A 16,566-nucleotide genomic window follows, 5' to 3' on the forward strand; every position below is an offset into this window, starting at 1 on the left:
TTTATGGTTCGCCCGAACATGGCGTGTAATCTCAGAGCTGTCCAATGTTCAGGGTGAGGCGGCGGTAACTGTGGGCGAGTCACGTGATGAGCACCAGTGGGGGCAAACGAGCCACACACACACACACACACACACACACACACGCATACATCTGTGTGTTTAGGATATTATACTTTCCGTTTGTACTGATTGTAAAACATCTTTCCATTACCAGCTCGCTGAAAATGGCGGCGGAGTCTCGTTATCAGGGCTTTTTTCTGTATACAGATCATCTGCGTGACGGAGATTGTGGCTCCGGTGTGTCTAAACCATCTCATGCAGCAAATCTGTGTCAATTCATTTGTTTGCGCGCACATATTTGCTGCGAGGTTAGTTCCCCCTCTCCAACTTAAACACTAAATTACACAGCAGAGGTTGTTTGGGACACACACACATTATTGTAGAAACACAGGCTAAAGGAGAAGCATGCAGCCTGCATTAAGTGAGCTAATAATGAAGGCTTCACTGTACAATATTAGATCTTTAACACAAGGGGTGTGACAGCATTCAAAAAGCACCCTGTTGACTGTCTATCATTAGTCTGCATTATTCAGCAGGGCTCTTGCTGTGTGCAGGCGGTGCAGTGGAGTTCAGCCTTGTGAAAAAAAAAGGCATCAGTATAGTTACATACAGTTGAAATATGATATCTGGGGGCTTGGCGTGTGCACACATTATCAGGCATGTTGGGTAGCCTTCATGGTTGGTTCGGATGCCTGCCCACCGCTGACTGTGTGCCGCGGTTCATCTCCATCGACTCCTCATCATCTGTATTTCTTTGTTTTTTTTCTTTCTTTCTTTTCCCCCCACTCCGCAGTCATGGAGAAGCAACTAGAGGAGCTGAAGCAGCAGCTGGAGAAACAATGTATAATCAACCAGGAGCTGCAGAGGCAAAACAAGGACCTGGGTGAGTACAATTCCAACTCCATCACCTTAAAGAGGAACTTCACACGATAAGGCCATGCCCGACATCCCGGCTGGGTGTGGTCTAGCTGGGTTGTGACCACATCCAGCTGTGGTGTACTTAATAATGTAATGTGGGCCGAGCATAAAGAGCATCTAATCACCACGAACGTGCAGGATGGAGGTGTGTTGACTCAGAGAGAGAAGTCATTTTGAATGCTTCTTAGGAATCAAATCGACAATGTCATATCCCGATAGCAGTTCTTTAATACCTACACTCAGGACAAGGACCCCCTGGTTGATAGTAACACGGTGGAGGGACGCCTGGAGGGTCAATAATGATGTGTAATGCATGTACACTTATATAATATAAGATTTATATTTGCTTAAAATACTGTAGGTTGTATTCATGTTAAGGTGTATTTTTGGCCATATTTCAATTTTTTGGAAGCAAAAAAAGTTTGGGATCAAATCATTCCCCTGCAGTAACTCTGCCGACCCCCTAGGTGTCCCGGACCCCTTGTTGAAGATCTCTGCTTCAGAGTTTGTCCTAAAGATGTTTAAATATTAAATAAATAACGCACGTTCACCATGGCAGCCTGTTTCTTGGGATGTTTTGTACACGTAATATGTTTTTTTTTCTCCTTTTCTCAAAGAACAACGACTGCAGGAGAAAGAAAAACTTGTGCAGGAGCTGCACAATCAATATCATGACTTAGGTAACACACACACACACACACACACACACACACACACACACACACACACACACACACACACACACACACACGGTAACCTTTAATTCTACATGCAGCTGCAGACGTTCATAGTTAACCCTCCCTTTGTGTTCCTCTGCTCGCCCGTCTCAGAGTTTCCCTCTCAGAGCGGTAATGAGATTGAACCGGAGGTCAGGAAGAGCCGTGCGGCTGTCATAGCCTCTGAACCAATCCCAGAAAACCTGGAGATAACGCGCATGAGGGTCAAGAAAACCGCTAGGTGGGTAATCAGTACTGCTGAAGACAGATCAAACCATTTAAGTAAGGCTGCACGGGACCTTTTGCTGAGATTTGCGGGGGGGCTCCCTGAGATATCGGTGACCTCACGGTGACCCCTCTCACTTCCCATCATCAGCGAGACCAACCTGATCGTCAAAGCCATCCAGAAGAACGACTTCCTGAGCCGCCTCGACGACGAGCAAACAGCCATGATGGTGGATCTGTTGGCGGTGTCGAGCTACCAACCGGGAGAGGACGTCATTAAAGAGAGTACAGAAGGAGACAGCATGTACATCGTGGCAGGTGTGTTTAGTGTGGCTGCATGTGATGAAGGCTTTCATTGGTTATTAATCTCTTAATCATATTAAATCAAATAATACATGTTGGAAATATATTGTAAACTCTCTTTTCCTTCCACCTCTTAGTTGGCGAGCTGCTCGTGACCCAGGCAGGCCGGAGCCTCCGCAGTCTGACCACCGGCGATGTGTTCGGGGAGCTGGCCATCTTGTACAACTGCAAACGGACAGCGACAGTGAAAGGTCAGTCCCTGTAATGATGCCTCTCGTTTATTTTTATACTGTTGGCAGAAATGTGTTTTTCTGGGAGCATGAGGTTAGTTGCACCTGGCTGTGGTTTCAGTATCTTTCATTTGAGTCCATAACAGCCCTTTTCTATTATAGGAACGACAGGTTTTACAGTCTTAACTTTTCACCTGTTGCAGCAAAGACGGCGGTGCGTGTGTGGTGCATGGAGCGACAGACCTACAGGACCATCATAACCAACAAGTCCAAGAAGAAACGGGAGGAGCTCATGGGCTTCCTGAAGACGTGAGTTTAGAAACTGTGTGCAGAAACGGGACATTTAAGCTCTAGTTTGATGGCTTAATGGACCAAACAACAACTAGTTCTAACTCCGTGCTGTATCTTCTGTATGTCGCCACAGGTCTCGTACTCTGAAGGACCTGAACGATGTCCAGTTGTCCAAAATCATTGACTCTATGGAGGAGGTGTGTACTTAGAGGTCCCACTGTGAACTATGAGTGTTACTATAGTTACTCATGTGAAAACAGAGCAGAAATCCATTCTGTTGAGCTTGTCAAACACATCACAACAACATCTGTTTTTGAAGATTAACTCAGAAACAGAAGTATTAACAGTATTATAAATCTCAGTCGCCTGGAAGGAAGACATGTTTAAGACACTTAGTGTAATATTTGTGGCTTTGTCGTCCCGATTCTTTATATTTGATACAGTTTGTGGAAATGACATTTATTATTCTCATCATGTTTGTCTCATCTTCATCAGGTGAAGTACCAGGACAAAGATGCTATAGTTCGAGAAGGAGAAGAAGGAAACACATTCTACATCATCCTCAAAGGAGAGGTACTATGGCCATCTATCGTGTGCACATAAACTCATATCATATTCTGTATATTTAAATGTTTGTATCCTGGATACACACACACATCCCTCCCTTTCCAATGTGCGTTTCCCCCCCTCAGGTCCTGGTGACGAAGAACGTGAATGGGCATCAGAAGCAGATTCGCAGGATGGGGAAAGGAGAGCATTTCGGGGAACAGGCCCTTATACGGTAACCATGGCAACACAACACATGCCTCAGGGCGGTAATGGGAGCCTTGTGTAACAGCCATTTGCTCTGTGCGCCTTCCTCTGGCTGCTGTCATCTCTGACATTATGCCTGTGCAATCTGACGATTAGAGGTACGTCAAAAAAGTTTAGAGGAACCCTGAATAATTCCTCAAATTCCTCAGTTCAGGTTGTAATAGATGAGTCGGAAATTCTAAACATTTTTGCAAACAGTTGAAATATTTTGTGTCATTAATGCTACAACAACAGGTTCATTAGCTAGTGTTCTTTGCATCTAATTATGTTACTTTTCTGTATCCATATGCTAATTTGCTGGAAAATCCAACAAAAACTGCTACAGTTTATACATGTAGATGATGACAGTCCTGCTGCAGCAAAAGAAAAAAACGATGATGTCATCAATTGAAGGCATAAATGCAAAATGTTCTCACTTCTTTTTAATGCCTAGGTTAACATGTGCATTGCTTTCCCTCTTGCAGGGAAGTCTTGAGAACTGCCACTTGCAGCGCTGACGGCCCTGTTACCTGCTTCTCCATTGACAAGGAGTGAGTCGGACATTAAATTGACTTTCCTGTTCAGTTGGGTTGCTGCTTGGTGAAAGAAAGACAGAAAGTTTTATCTGACTGATGCAGTTTGTCTAACCGTGCCTTTCCTTCAGGGTATTTGAAGAGACGATTCCCGTAGAACACCTGGAGCTGTTTGATGAGTACGTACACTTCTGTTTCATGGAGAGAATAGTGTGATGAGTGAATGACTAACAGACTGATCACTTTGGTTTTTCCTCCCAGCTCCAAAGTGCTGCAGGAGGCAGAAGCTCCGGAAAAGTCCAGGTGAGTGGTCGTGGAAGATGATGAGACTGGAATGAAATGGCGTTGGTTAAAAGGTCTCCGTTTGTCTCGGTCAGTTCCCTCAGCTCCACGCTGAGGTTTAAGGACCTGGTCCCTGTGCTGTACCAGGAGGGTCGCTACCAGGGAGATCCTGTGACGCTTGGAGTGGGAGGGTTTGGCCGCGTTGAGCTGGTGAGTGAAATGTGTTCTGTATGTTTTGTTTTTGTGGAAGCACCGTTTCAAAATGTGAAATGAATTCGCTCTAAAACTCATTTGGGAATTTTTTGTCAGTTGTTCAAGCAAGTAAAAATAAAAAATGATGAAAATGATTGGGATTCTTATGTTTCATTATAAGGAAAAAGGTTCAGCACTTCCTTTTGTAATTTTAATTTTCCTTGAACCCTCCCTGCCTCTTAATTTTGCATCACTTTTCAAGTTATACATTTTTCAGCTTTAAGGTTTTAAGTATAAATAAACATAATAATACCATATTCAGGGGCAAACATAATTTCATCATCATCTATTTTACTTTGAAAGTCTTAGCAAAACTTTCTGTCAGTCATCTTCATTGTTTTGTTATCGTTCTAAGATGACCACAGTGAATCATGGGAAATATTACGCCATGAAGCGAGTCAGCAAGAAGCACATCGTTGCCAAGAGACAGGAGGAGCACATGTTGTTTGAGAAAAAGATCCTCAAAGCTGTCCAGTGTGACTTCATTGTCAGGTATGTACGATCTCTCTCACACACACACACACACACACACACACACACACACACACACACACACACACACACACACACACACACACACACACACACACACACAGTTTAATGTAGAGATAACTTGGAGGTGTGAGCTGTCTCTGTCTCTCTCTCTCTCTCTCTCTCCAGGCTTCATGCAGCGTTTAAAAACACACGATACATCTACATGGTGATGGAATTCTGTGTCGGAGGAGAGATCTGGACCAAACTCAAAGAAGTGTGAGAAAACACAAGTCATGTCAAGTTTATTTATACAGCACATTTCATACGGCAGGCGTAGGCTCGATGTGCTTTAGAAGAGTAAGCAGAAAAATAATATGCACAGATAATGCATGACAAAAACACAATGTATAAGAACATGTATGATAGTAGGCAGTGGTGTAGTGGAGGGTATACGCAGGTATACGGGGTATACCCACTTCTTTTTCTGGTGGTTTACAGTATACCCACCTATCAGCCAGAAAGCCATTGGAATATATGGGAGAGTATACCCACTTCCTCCTCTGTAACCTACCCATCTAGCAGTACACCCACCTCATCAACTACCACCACACCACTGATAGTAGGGTATTACATATAATCACATAAAAATCATGACGTGAATGTGGTTAAAAAAATGTATAAAATAAAGTAAACTGATGACAAATCATGACAGAAAGGATGTTTTATTTGAGCATCGCTGCAGAAATAGTAATAGTAATAATTGTACATCTTGAGATCAGCACACATCCACCTGCAGTAGCTGCCAGTATCTGGCACAAAGAAATACAGCGTTACCCACAGCAACCTATCAATATTGACAACAGTGAAATACGAGTCCGTTTTTCTGAGCTGGTGGTTCCCACAGAAATGAAAATATCAGTGACAGAAAGTGGCGGAAGGTCATAAATTAGTTTGAAAGCAAATAAACGTGGAGCGGAGGAGGAAGTCGTTACCGGGGGTGATTGAGCCTTCCCTGTCTGTGATTTCAGAGGGCGTTTTGACGAACCCGTCGCCGTGTTCTGCACCGCCTGCGTGGTGGAGGCCTACGCCTACCTCCACAAGAAGAACATCATGTACAGAGACCTGAAGCCTGAGAACCTGATGCTGGACGTGAAGGGCTACGTCAAACTGGTGAGGACTTATCCGTGTGGGGGCGTATCCATTTCTGGACCCTTTAAAAGGCAGATAGGTCATTTAGAAAAAACCCACAGAGACGTCGACTTTGAATGCATCGCCGAACCAAGTCCCGCCCCCTTCGTTCAGACCGTTCAAAGCTGCTCCCCCAGAACGCTCCAACGAGATCAGGAAGTAAGCGTTGACAGACTTTCTCCGGCCCGACTGTTTTGATTGGACGGGGTTTTTACAGTCCTGCCTCAGCCACATGACATTTTTTTTTATTATTTTAATGTCAGAGCATTTAATGTATTCATTGCTATCGGTAAGTTACGAGGATTTTAAGTAATATAACAGAAAGTGTTTCTGAATAGAATCAGCTACTCACCCTTTAAGCTTACTAGTGTTTTCACATGTGGGTGCTGCACTGAAACGATACACATGTGGGTGTGTGCATGTGTGTGTGTGTGTGTGTGTGTGTGCAGGTGGACTTTGGTTTTGCCAAGGAGTTGGTGCGTGGTGAGAAAACCTACTCATTCGTGGGTACTCCTGAGTACATGGCCCCAGAGATCATCAAGAACCAGGGACACGACTTTGCCGTCGACTTTTGGTCCCTCGGCATTCTGATCTATGAGCTGCTGGTGGGAAGGTAATAGTAACACACCTGCCCTTATTTGGAAGCATTTCTGCCCTCTGACACCTGACAAACTCGTATTAACCAGTAGATGGCAGCATGGAAATGTGACTTATATTCAACCCCCCCTCTCTCTCTTTTAATTTCACAGCCCTCCCTTTTCGAGTTCGGAGCCTCAGAAAATCTATGCCAAGATTTTGGACGGGGTGCTCAAGTATCCTCCTTACATGAGTGAGGCGGCCAAGTCTATTATCAGCAAACTGTGCAGGTGAGACGAATGCGTCCGCTGCATGTTTGATTGAAATCCCATATTCTGACGAAGGGTGTGATATTCCAAATGAACTCAGTGCCTGAGTTGGGTCATGTAATATGGATGTAAGAATAGATAGAGGTTGGAGGAGATGATACGTTTTTTTCGCAGCGTGGAAGATGAATTATGGAACGTTTCTGCGGGATGAAGAGAATTGGATGTGAATGTTGTTCCGTCTGAACGATGTCTCGTTTGCTTTCGTTTGCAGACCTCGGCCGGGTCAGAGGTTAGGGAACACCAAGAATGGAATCAAAGATGTCCGGCATCACAGGTAACCGCGGTTACCTAGTAGTGGTCACAGCTGGTGGATGAACTTTTGTTTTTTTGCTCTTATCTTTCTGCTGACTCGGCTGTTTCTCGCCCTCATGTCTTTCCTTCAGGTGGTTCAGCAGCATGAACTGGCACAAGCTGCGCGTTGGTCAGCTCGACGCCCCCACAGTCCGGCTCATACGCAAGGCAAGTCAAACATGGAGTCCTTTTTTAGGGGACACCATTATCAGGGCCTTCGACCTTTTAAACCTTCTGTTTACAGACAGGCTGGGAGGCCAATTCATGGTTTTTACAGGACTGTGTGTATTAATTGACCTTTTCTCCTTTCAGGGCCCCTGCTACATCAACTTTGATCGTTTCCCTCTTGATCACACTAAAGCAGACGAGGAGTTCTCTGGTTGGGACCGGGACTTCTGATGTCAAAGGATCCAAAGCGTTTTCCGCGTCACTGAAAATACGGAGCCAAATCAGAATAAGCCTGAACATGAGGGGAGGAACCAAACCATTTCACACTGATTTGATGATTAAATTACACTGGAACTGCAGGGAATCACATCCTCCTACTTTCGCCTAATGGGCCAAAAAAAAAAAAAAGAAACAAGGAGTTGTTGAGACAAGATGTCAGGACGTTTTGTTTCCAAATTCAGTGCAGGGAGATTTGGTGCCTGATGAAGAAGTGTTAATAACATCCTCCATATAACACTCTTCACTGATTAGAATAAAACACCCGTGCATGAGCTTGTTAGCTGAGAAAAAAACAAATGCTTGAGTCATGTTGTACAATCTGTACAGCTCTCACCAAGCTGATGTCATATATACATGTGTTGTACTCCGATTGGTACTGTTCTTTTGGATCTATGTTAGTTTGAGGGGTAAAACATGCTCAACTGCTTATAAGCTGGTAAAGTAGTTTAGTTTTTGTAAACTGTCACTTTCTTGAGGAGGTTTCTCTTTGTTTTTTTTGGATAATCTGCCCCCCTTTTTGTGTGCAGATTATTTTCACGCACCTTGATTGTATCGACGAAAGATCATCGAACATCCTGATGAAAAATTTCTACATGACTCGTTTAGTAAATAAAAGTGCTCTTATATGCTTGAGTTAGCCGTGTTTGTTTCATATACAATCAATCAAATGCTCTTTTTTAACAATACGTAAGGAGAATTACTCCGCTCATAAAGATGTTACCAGAGAGGAAAATCATCTGGAAGTACAACATTTACAGGATTAATCTCATTGGCTGCAGCTCACCATTTACCTCTGGAGGGTAAAGCCGTCATGGCAGCATGCTTTAAAGACAGGAGGAAGGTTTTCCTCCCCGTCAATGTATGTACATTTCCAACTGGGACTATATTTCCACATAAATCAACTCACATTAAAGCTGTTGTATCTCCCAAAGGGTGAAGATGCACTACCAGATGTTTCCCCCTATGCAGAAAATATAAAACCTTGAAATCTAGGATTGAATGCATTGACAGCAGTGGCTCAGAGGATAAACAGTAGCATAATATGATCTCTCCAGAGCAGTGGACTGTGGTTTCCTGCATGTATACATGTGTTTCAGGACAACCTGCTGTGCACCTGGCATGGCAAACAGGGTTAAAGGATGAAGCTTGTGTTATTCTACTTCTTGCTGTCAACAAATCCCATGAAAATACCACAAAAAAACAAAAAGCAAACACCAGCCTTGTTTTCATTCACATATTTGTATTCACATTATGAAGTATCGCATTAAAAAAAATAACTGGAAGTGTTCGGGGGGTTTTTGCTTTTGTCAAAAACGTGTTGATGAATAAATTTGGACATAGTGACCATTTAACTCTCATGCTTGTCTTCCACCCGGACAGCATTCAACAGGGCCAATAGTAGCTGACTGAAGAACAATTCAAACTTGTCCAATAGAAAGAGATATTGGCCATTTTTCTTTTGTAGATGGTTTAAAGAGCCAAGCCGGCGTTTTATGAGGTTTGCAGTTCACATCTTCTACTTCCTGTACTGTTTACTGGCGGATTAGAGACATGCGTATAGCTGGAAACATGCTTAATTAAATTTTCTTTGTATTTAAAATTCACTTGACTATTGAATGAACACCTGGTAGCATGTTAATCCTTTCTCTACTCTGTCTGTGACTCTCAGCCCCAAGCCCGTTTGTCCCTACCAGAAACCTAAACCTTTTAAAATGAATAGTAGGTCACAAGTATATTCTGTAAAATAAAGAAAAGATTATTTCCTCAAACATCTTGGCACAGTAATAGCAAACATTACCCCAGTAGGAGTAAATGTATTGCTGGGGTCTATTTTGTGGATGAAAACACAGTTTGTGAGTTATTTGCTCGCAAACTGTGTTTTATGTGGGATTGACTGGAACTCATTATAATGAAGAAACATGTCATGCAGTGTGTGGCTCATTGAAGGCTTTTTAAACCAAAATAAAGCTTTTTAAGCTCAGCTGTATGGCACAGAAGATAAAGACGTATGAGGATTTGGCTATGCACAGACAATTCTTTGTAGAAGGATTAATTCACTGGTGGTTTTGGTATTTTAATGGGATTTCAGAAACATATTGAACCACCCGCTTAGGTATTATTTGGTTTTATGCATTTTTCTTATTGAGGTAAATGTCACTTAAATTGGACATAAACATGTTTAGGGGTCCTGGAACAATATTTTGTCATATCAAATATGTTTTTCGTTGTGTTATTCACATTTTTGTTAAAAACATTGATACGTTCAGGTAGATAACCTTTCATCATCATCTTGAACTCAGCAGCAATAAACTTAAGAAGCAGTGGTGAATGTCCTGTAGCCTCAGTTTGCCCTGCGGTTCACCTCTCAGGCTATTTATTAAATAAGGTAGTCAATGAGAGTGCTTTTAGTACAGACATCAATCTCAGTAGAGTGGTATCAATGAGATGTGGCTGTGTTGGGTGTCGCAGAGACACATGAGGAACCAAACAGATCAGAGATCGACTGGGAGCTTATGTAGTGACTGGGAGCACTGGGACCAGCTGCTCCAAATCAACACCAAGAGGACGGCTCCGCCTACCAATTACATGTACCTGCAAGGGAAGAGCACACAAGGCAAAACCAAACAGGTGGGCCATCAAAATGAAAAGAAAGGCTGTGTTCTAAATGGGATTAAAAAAAAAACCCTGTTAGTATTTACATGTAGCTGCCCTTCCCAAGGACAGATTGATGCATGCAGTATCCATTAAATCAGGAAATATTACACGTTGAAGTTTGAAGGCTTGCTCATATATCTGCAGTGCAGAGGACTTTGGGCCAGAATATCATATATGACATATAATATAGTAGGACATGCTGTTACTTTTGGCATACTGCATTTGACATATATTGGGACATACTATTGTATTTTCTGGCATACTAAATAGCATGTTAGTATGGGTATTGCAATGCAAAATTGTATGGTTTTAATTTAAGATAACAAATAAAAAAAAATAAAAAATAAAAGGTAATGTGATTTTTAAGCAGGGAAGTATCAATCCAAGGCTAAAATCCCAAAGGGACAAAGCAGGAAGTTGAGGTCCAAAACTTCCTCCGAAGATCCCCAACATTATTAGCCAGGTTTCCATCCATAAATAGTTGAACATAACAGTTTTACTTGCTAATCACTGACTTCATGCAACGTTAAGAATTGATTTTAAGGTTCTCCTCGTTACATATACGAAGATACATTTCAGAGTTTACCGTAACCAGCTTCCTAATAACATGGCAACATGTTCAACATCAATTTACATGCAGAACAGGGTCCTTTACTACGAGGCAGGTTTTGGGGTTAGCGAAGTAACTTTTCAGTCCTTCAACTGTGCTTACCCCATCGCCACGGTAACTTAAACTAACTCTAAAAAAATGTTTGTATGTTATGAACCAAATATTCTGCCTTTAATCCATATCTCTTGGTTTTTAGCCTTTCAAAAACCTTTTTTTATTGAGGTTAAAAACAACGTATTCATTCTCCTGCATGCAAACACAAACCTGTATTAACGGTAATACATATATATATATATATAAATATATATATATATCGCAAAGTTTCGGAATGTGTTGCATTATATATTACACATATAACATCATAGTGTTGTATCATGCATCATATTAGCCGTAATCTCTAACAGCTCTTATCGATTATTACATATAATCAGTGTAAAAGCCAGAGAACCTAGTCACTGGGTATAAAACGGAACATTTTCACAGAACAACAGTTCAATCAAGGGTTCAATGGTGTCGGCTCCTTCTTTCCACCTCTTATGTCTCACTCTCTGTGTGGGGAGTTTCTGCTGAGCCCAGCGTGAGAGGATTGACTTTGTGTCACAGTTGGGCTTTCTTGGGTTTATTTTCCTATTTCCTCGATGTTCTTTCTGCTTGAGTTTTCTCCGCCGAGCGCTCTTGAGTTAATTAGACTCAGTGTTTACACGTGTGTTGATTAAGTATCGGCTGCACCTGTCTGCTGAAGCTCCACTGTTTGCTCTCTGCCTCTAATGTTTAAAAGGTCTGAGGGTCTGCTTGTAAATGATTAACTAGCTGAGCCCCACTGCTTCTTTATTTCCCACAGTTTTGTGAGAAACTTACCCATTTCTCTGTCCTCCCCCAACCCCCCCCCCCCCCCCCCCCCCCCCCACACACACACACACACACACAGACCCATCTTTCTTGCCATCTTGTCAAATGTCTCTTTTTGCTCTGATGCAGAATTTTATCTTTTAAAGTCAGCATTTCCTGTCAGTACTGAGCTCTGCAGCACGTTGCTTCTCTGTTTTCCCTTGAGGTTTGGCGTTTTATAACCTGAGACTGCAGGGAAGCCGCCCCGTTTGTTATGTAAGCGCGTTTCCCAAGCGTTATAGGACATCGCTTGTGTTATGCAGTAACACACTATGGGAGCAACATAGCAACAATATACATATATGTACACAACATATATTTTAGATGATTGGGAGTTTGTGGGAGCAGCAAGGAGCCACCATGTTAGATAACAAACAAAGCTTGTAAGGAGAGGATCCACATAATCTGAACATCTCTCTGCTAGCACCTCTAAAGGTGCGTTCACACCCAACACCGCCGTTCCATACAAAGTCAATGCAAAGACAAATGCACATTCAATGTGGCAAATTTCAACTGGAGTGAAAAATGTGTGTGAAGCAAAAGTCTCACCATATTTGTTTGTCTCTTTTGCTGATTCAGCGGCCACGAACGGCATTCGCACCATTAGCATCGCCCCAATGTTGCCCGGCGCAAATTTGCGTCTTTCCTTGACTTTGTATGCAATAATGCTTCAACTTCTGTCAATATCGCAAAGTCTGACTTCATATGAAAGTAAAAGAAGCTTGTTTTTTTTCTCGTCATTTGAAGGCAGTGGGACACAAAACAGCCAACAGACACAGAAATATTAGCATTAATCTCAAGTTTCGCGCAAGATTTCCAACATACCTGTGGTGTTCTACACATGCTTTTACTTTTTAATGATTGTAACTTCAGTAAAACCCACCCGGCTTTACGGGAACAGTTGTTCCTTTACTTCAATGTCTTCCGTCTTGATCACCAGGTCATGTGGTTGATCACTTTGACATCGTGGTCTGTAGCTTTAGCTTCTATCGTTATCTTTGCCAACTTGAGGGAGGAGCAGTCTTGAAGGAAACCATCAATGATTTTGCTTGCTTTTGAACAAATGACTCATTAAAGCTCTTCAGACATTCATCAATAATTGAGTTGCTCCTTGGTGTGATTGACCTTCTCTCTTATTATATTGTAGGTTCTTGCCGCTGATAAAAGCCCAGCTCATTCACAACAGGTGATGATTAAAATCTTTGTACGTTTCTGCAAAACCATGGGATGAATTGAATTCCGGTGCTTCTGAATTAAAAATACGTCACCTCCCATTTCTAACGACATGGAGATTTACTTGAAAAACCAGGACTTTTGCTGAATCATTCAACATTTAAAAGTTTGGCTCTGCTGAGTTCTTGTATGCTAGCATTTTGCTTGCTGCAGGTTCCCATGAGGCCAACAGTTGTTTTCAAATTTCCCAAAAGGCCAAACCTTTTTTGCAAACCAATCAAAGTTACAGGAGTTGAGTCGTGCTTGAATTCTGTAAGATCTAAAGCTGTTTCCTCATTGGGCCTTCAGTGATTGCTTTCTCTTGTGCATGAATGCTCTTAAATCCCTCGGGAAGTGCTACACTTATAGGCACTGATGGCATTTTATTTCGATTCTTCAGCACAAACATACCGGGGCTGAGGAGGTGTAAATTGCTATGTCTGAGGTAATTACAATGATCTGCACTGTGACGGGGAGGAAGTTAAAAGGACAGGATACAATAGCTCGTTCAATCATTCGTAGGCTACGAAGGGCAGCCGCATCATCGAAAGCTCATCATAGGCCTCATAGGGAACAGGTGTAATTAATATCATTAACGATGGCTGTGAGGGCACAGGTATTGGAGATGTCATTCATATTCAGCATTCATATACTCAGTTTTTAAGCTAGAAGAAATGCAAGTAAAGATGTGGGTCAAAACAAAGCTGAAAGACACTAAAGTTGGGTGCAGGGTTAAAGGTAGTATTGCAGAGATGTTGCTTCAGAACCACTTCTAACCTTGGGCAACGACTCCCTGCTGCACACACACATGCTTCAACCTCTCGCTAAACATCTGCTTCAACATTTTCATGTGACATAAATGAGATACTGCAAAATACTCATTTAGAAAAGACTCATAATGCACATTAAGCCCCGATAAGAGTGTATAACGATGGATTGTGGCAACACTGTATCTTGTTTCTTACATCGGGACCTTACAGCATATCGGCTATACTAACTGATATTCAAGGTATATTAAAAGTCAGATGGGGTCATTACAGTTTATCGAGGACACCTTCTCTGACAATATATTCATACTCCACAGGGAGCATTGAAGCGGTAAAGGTCAGGCTGTCATTCATCCTCTCAGCGTGAGGGGATATCCCATCTACATCCCCCTGGACACGGCAGGAAAATGCTGCCGGAAAGGTTAAAGTTTACATCATTCTCTTGTAGAGTCGGTCTTCTCCATGGGGTTCACTCTTTACAATTGCTTTTGTGATCATCTGATTGAAGAAGGTCGACACCATTCCTCTGAGCTGAAGCCAGAGGGTTTAGAAGCCGATCGTAAGCAAAAGGAAACAGTTAACCCGGCTTTGTCCAGAGTTCCCATCGGCTCCTCTAAAGCTCATTGATTCACACACGTAATGTTTCATTTGTACGAGGTCAAGGTTAGCAACGCTGAGGCCTGAAAACCGATGTTAGGAGTCAGCACAACCACGGTTCTTATTGAACTTGGGATGCAGCCATGCTCGCTGTTTCCCCCCCTGCTTCCAGCGTTTATACAGAGCTGAGATAATTGACATGAGTGTGGAATCAATCTTCCGATCCGTCTTTGTGTGCTATTCCTTTAAATCTTTACTGTCTAGACAGATTGGCGAGCATTGATTGAATTTCAAAGAAACCTCACATGCTCTGCCTTTTGTGCGACACATACTATTCAGCTAAGATCACCAATACAGTAGATCTACATGCTAACGACGGTATTTCTAAAAAAAAAAAACCCTCAACACTCTCATTCATCCGATAGTGTGATTTGCAGTCGCAGCAGCTCTCTATAATAGTCTCTTTAAAGGTGCAAAATCAAAAGAAGGAAGAGGCCAATTATGAGCTGAATAATACTGTTGAATGAGACAATCAGCAAAGGACTTGTTGAGCCATCACACACACACACACACACACACGCACGCACACACACACACACACACACACACACACACACACACACACACACACACACACACACACACACACACACACAGTTCCAGCTCCCTCTCCATGTTTTTTCTCTGATGTCACTGCAGACAGAATCGCTAATGAACCAACCGATCTCCACCCGGGCTGGCCTTGTGGTCGACCGTCGGCGGGACATAAATGCTCCCTCTTTGCATTCAAGTTGGTCCCAAGCAGCCATTTGAGTTCTTTGATATACGTATACATACAACATGCCAACAAAGAGCCCACGTGTGTTGGTTTTTGTGTCCGTAGGAAGTCTCCGATCCACTCAGCGGTGAATCACGTTCCCATGCGAAGGTCGTGGGTCGTGTCCTCTGAGTGTCGTGCAACATGTGAGGACGTGCTTACGGTCCTGTCCGTCTGTTGCCGGGGAAGAGGCTGCGAGGTGGAGCGCAAAGCAGCTCTCTATCTTTAGAGTCGTTAAATAATCTGTCAGTTCGCTTTAAGGAAATCCGTCATGGACGCTGATCAGAGTGAGTTTAGTCTCTCGGTCGCAGATTGCATGTCGCACATCTGTATTTTGCACGGAAGAAATCAAAGGAGGGTCTGTAAGAACATGATCCTACTCGCAGTACAAAGAGAAAATCTTCGTAACAAAAGGTTTGATTTAATGATGTAAGTGTTAACGGCCCGCGTTGTGCTCGGGAGCCACGAAGAACAGTTTGGAACTCGTGACTCAGATCAGCTTGTCGGCCCGGATCCATTATCAGCCGCTATCTGTCATCGTGTTCATGTGATTACAACGCTGTTGTGTGCTCTTATTATTGAGCTGCACAGAAGTTGTTTATCTGGGACGAGTGCTGCATAATTGTTCCGGAAATATAAATGACAAACGGCTAAAAACACAAGAGCGGAATGCAACCAAACAAAACGTTGCCCTGGGTAACATCTCCCTTCATTCCCATGAACATAGGTGCTGTTGTTTTGGGTCAATCCCTGATATAAACCGTCATTCTGCCAGAAACACTCAAAAGAGCACCAAATGTGTATTAATCCACCGATGAAAGTAGTCCCCGACAAATGCGTTCACCGAAAGACATCCATCTTTTGCATATAAAATATTTTATTCTAAACCTTCTGAAAAGTTTGTCATTGAAGAGACATACCCACATTGACATATTAACATACCGGAAACACATGGCTGTCGTACTGTTATCAAAAGCCAAGCCTGCCGTTATAGAAACATCTGCTCTATAAACACTAGAAGTAACATTTAAAGTGGCATGCAACACTTGCTGAAATCCTGTTGATTTTTTCATAAACTATGCATGGGTGTACGTGACCCCTCACAGGTACGTT

The 16,566-nt window shown here is 42.7% G+C and overlaps 1 protein-coding gene across 1 annotated transcript; it reads left to right on the top strand.

Moving 5' to 3' along the window:
- Positions 1-855: 855 nt before the first annotated feature.
- On the top strand, positions 856-8,150 carry prkg3 (protein kinase cGMP-dependent 3; the record flags this gene model as incomplete). The annotated part of the gene is made up of 21 exons (XM_084030018.1): positions 856-943; positions 1,596-1,658; positions 1,809-1,935; positions 2,071-2,237; positions 2,360-2,473; positions 2,656-2,761; positions 2,877-2,940; positions 3,239-3,316; positions 3,436-3,524; positions 4,021-4,086; positions 4,200-4,247; positions 4,330-4,371; positions 4,446-4,560; positions 4,958-5,094; positions 5,263-5,352; positions 6,105-6,246; positions 6,714-6,877; positions 7,014-7,130; positions 7,381-7,443; positions 7,553-7,628; positions 7,773-8,150. The coding sequence occupies 21 exons, from the start codon at positions 856-858 to the stop codon at positions 7,857-7,859; spliced, it is 2,043 nt and encodes a 680-aa protein (XP_083886144.1). The 3' UTR covers positions 7,860-8,150.
- Between the last annotated feature and the right edge of the window lie 8,416 nt (positions 8,151-16,566).

Source organism: Eutrigla gurnardus (genome assembly GCF_963514095.1).
Source record: "Eutrigla gurnardus genome assembly, chromosome: 16".
NCBI classification, from domain to species: Eukaryota; Metazoa; Chordata; class Actinopteri; order Perciformes; family Triglidae; genus Eutrigla; species Eutrigla gurnardus.